We start from the raw sequence: 3,638 nt of genomic DNA, 5'->3' as shown, positions 1-3,638 counted from the left end.
AAACAGAGCAACTGCTCGGCTTGGGGAAGAGTCACTCCCCGAGGAGCATCTAACCAGCTCCAGAAACCGCCTCTCTCCCCTTCTACACCCATCTCCTGCGGAGCGTGGGGCAGGCCGACCACCCTACCCATGGCCTCTTCCACACGCAGGCTGGGATTACAAGCCAGGGAAGCACCTGGCCCTTACGCAGCTGGAGACAGGAAAGGGCAGACGCACGCACCCCTCCTGTGTAACAGCAGGTGCCTGCCCCTCCCTTGTCTCCCAGCAAGGCACCTCCCCCTTCCCCTCGCCCATGCTCTGGCAGGGCTCCCTGCCCCACCCTGTTTCAGCCACTGACGCTGGGGGTGATTTACTCTCCCAGTGGAGCTTTGCTCCGGGCCCATTACAGGCCGGTAGGTGCCGCGACTGCCTTTCCTCACTGCGGGGGTGCGTGTGTGAGTGCAGGGAAGTAACTGCACCCACTGCAGCCTTTTGCTTGGAGGCTGGACTGGCACCAGCGCCTCAGTCTGTCAGGCACCTACCCCATCTGTCCCCTGCAGCAGCCCCGGCCGCATGGGGGATTCTGCTCCCTTCACACCCTGGAAAGACAACTGCTGCCTGCCAGAGAAGAGCCTCGTTGCAGAAGCTCCTATGGCCTCTCCTCTGCCCCATCGCCTGCCCTCCCTGGGCCAGGAAGCAGCCACCGGGCCTGCCTGCGCATCCTTCAATTAGAGTTGTCAATTTAAATGTCATTTACCTGGGGCACAACCGTCTAACTGGGCTGCAAAACAGCAGGGCCTTTACGGGCTGTGGCACTGCGTGGGCCCTTTCGTGCCACGTGCACCAGGCTGAATGGTGCCCATCCGCCCCTGCTGCGGGGGGTTGGGGATATTGTGTGTAAACATCACTGTGCCCCATCTAGAGGCGGGAGACTCCGCCCTTGAGCTGCCAGGGGACAAAGGCTGTTCTCCCCTCTCGCCACAGATCCATGACTGGGCCGGCCAGCTGTGGGCAGCTTGCATAGGCCCCAAAGGGGCGCATAGAGAACCCGATGGGGAATAGCAGCATGGGAGTAGAGTGGCTCTGGCCCGTCAGTGCAGAGCCAGCAGGCTCCAGTCCAGACAAACACGAGCAGCAGCAGGGTCAGTCCAACCTGCCTGTCCCTGGGGTGTGAAGAGCACATCAGAGCTGGGAGAGCAGTTCCACCAGCAGACTCTTCACGTGCCGGATGCTGGTGGCAGTGGCTAGCGCGGCATGAGTGGCGCTCGTGGGCAGCAGGAAGAACTCCCTCTGTTCGTTCAGCGTGTGCAGGGCCAGCTCCCGGTGCAGCTCAGCCACACTCAGGGCATCACTCTTGTCCTAGGAGAAACCAGGACCAGCTGGGTTTGAATGGTGTCACCCAGCTCCTTAACCCATGCAGCTCCCCTTCCGACAGGGCTACGCAGCGGGCACCCTGGCTCGGGCTGGGCAGGGCCCTGCATGGATGGGGCTGCCGGGGCTGACGCCTGTTCGTTGTGGGAAAGGTGGCCCCAGAAAGCGATGGGTTTGCACTTGGGCATAGCTTCAGAACCCAAGAACTAGAAGGGATCCCTGCAGTGTAGGGGGAGCCGGACTGTGCCGCTCAGAGTGCTGCTTGGGCCAGAGGACTGCAGATTAGGTGAGCCTCAGCCCCCTTTTGCATTGAGGTCATTTACATAAATTGTGGTTTCCAGGGGAAGAACAACAAACAGTGGTGCCAGCTAGAAAGCTGGAGGTCTGAGTTCTCTGCTTGAACTAAATTCTGTTCTATACAGGTTCTTATACCAAGCTGAGCACTGGGATTTCCTCTGTCCTGGGCTTCTCTCATCCTCTCCCCGGGGGCAGAAGTGTGTGCAGGAGAAGGGGTTGTTGAGGATTTTCTATACGTATTGTGTACACACACGTTAGCAAAGGCGAGGCCAAAGAAAGATGCCTTTCACTTTCTAGTCTACGTTGGTTCTTATACCGCAGTACTGGAGCGCCGTCTGAGCAGAGGTGGGGAGGTTTGTGAGGGTCCTTAGTTCTTGGACTTCACATGTCCCCTTTTGGGCCCAAGCAGCCCTGCCTCAGGGGTCTGAAAATCCTTTGCTACAACTGCCTTGTCCCTGGCCAGCCAGAGCCTTACAAGTTCCCAGAGGGACGAGATGCTGAGATTCTGACCTGTTTGTTGGCCAGGACGACCAAGGGCAACCGAGGATCCTCAGCCAGCAGCCAATGCAGCTCCTGTCGGGCTGCGGGGAGGTGTGGCCTGTCTGCAGAGTCCACTACGAACACCAGCACGTGGGCCTGACTCAGGTACTGGTTCCAGTAAAATCGCAGGTTCTGGCTGCCACCAACTGAGACATAAAGAGCCAGAAGTCAACTACGCAGCCAGCCCAGGAATGGGGGGTGGAGGGGTCAGGGGAGCATTTCTGGGGCCCTGCATCCCAGGCTTAAACGGGGGAGAAGACATGGGAAACGGGGTGGGGGGGTGCTTTGTTAAACGTGTTTCCTGGTGGCATCAGGAAGGAGACAAGACTCCCTCCTGCAGTGGGGGAGAAGCAGTGCGCAGGGGCCTAGGCATCTCTAGCCAAACTGAGAGGCCCTGACCTACACAGGCGCTCTAGCAGCTGGTGACCGAGACAAACATGGAGTTGAAGGTAATTCCCGGGCAGGTGGCTCTGAGTGCTGGGATTCTCCAGGTGGGCCAGCCCTGTGGACTAGTTTAAAAGCTCCTTGCTCCGGCAAGAGGTCACCCCCACCCCGCCAAGGGAGCCCAGGGCCAGACTTACGTTCCAGCAGGTCGATCTGGAAGCCGTCTGCGTACACTTGGACTGAGTTGAAGCCCTGGGTGGGGGCTGTGCGGTCCTTGGCTGCCTCGCTGGAGATGTAGTGGAGAACGCTGCTCTTCCCAGCTCCCTCCAGGCCCAGCACCAGGGCCTGCCGCATGGAGAAATCCAGCTGCCAGGAGAGCAAGGGGCTGGAATTAGGAGGAGCGGTGGATGCAGGGCCCTGGAAAGGGAAGGGCGGCGTTCTCCCAGGTAACTGAAAGAGGTGCTGCCCAGGCCTGGGCCAAGCCCAAGCAAAGGAAGTGGCCCCATGGTGCCCCATGTCCCCTGCAAGAACCACAATTCAACATCAGGGCCCGGTGCCACCCACTGGCAGCTTGGAGCCCTGCACATTGTGCCCCCTGGGGTCCACAGGTTATGGCAGGGGGATGCCAAGCAGCTTTATCCCGGGGGTCTAGCAAAGGGCTTCCTGACACAGGTGGATAGCGAGGAGGTTTACCCCACAACATCAAACTGCAGTCTCCAGCTCAGGTGCCCTCCTCTCCCTGCCCCAGGATGTGCCTTGTGGGCTCGCCCTGGCCTGGCACCACCTGGGGGCTTGATGCCATTTCCGTAACTGGTGGTGCGGGGAGGAGGGGAGTTGCTGCAGTGGGGCAGGCAGCGGGGGGCTGATGCCAGGCTATAGCAACATCCGGCTGCCACAGCCAGGAAGCAGCCCCAGCTCGCCAGCAGAGTAGGTATCCCAGGCTGCTCTGCAGTTAACCCTTTGAATGCCAGGACCAAAATGCCAGCGTGGGGGGAAGCAGGGCAGGCACCCAGGGTGCAAAGCCACAGACAGGGCGAGAAAACCGGGTGGCAACAGGTGATGTGTAA

General features: G+C 60.0%; 1 protein-coding gene across 1 annotated transcript; it reads right to left on the bottom strand.

Moving 5' to 3' along the window:
- Window positions 1-332: 332 nt before the first annotated feature.
- Window positions 333-3,413, bottom strand: ARL10 (ADP ribosylation factor like GTPase 10). Its single transcript, XM_024218955.1, has 4 exons — window positions 3,265-3,413; window positions 2,769-2,937; window positions 2,158-2,333; window positions 333-1,338 (listed from the first exon to the last, which is right to left on the bottom strand). Exons 2-4 carry the CDS (start codon window positions 2,923-2,925, stop codon window positions 1,162-1,164), a joined length of 510 nt encoding a protein of 169 aa, XP_024074723.1. The 5' UTR covers window positions 2,926-2,937; window positions 3,265-3,413; the 3' UTR covers window positions 333-1,161.
- Window positions 3,414-3,638: the final 225 nt, after the last annotated feature.

The sequence above is a fragment of the Terrapene carolina genome, unplaced genomic scaffold, assembly GCF_002925995.2.
Source record: "Terrapene carolina triunguis isolate 2854851 unplaced genomic scaffold, T_m_triunguis-2.0 Scaffold629, whole genome shotgun sequence".
Taxonomy (NCBI): Eukaryota; Metazoa; Chordata; order Testudines; family Emydidae; genus Terrapene; species Terrapene triunguis.
This window is presented reverse-complemented; position numbering and strand designations above follow the sequence as displayed.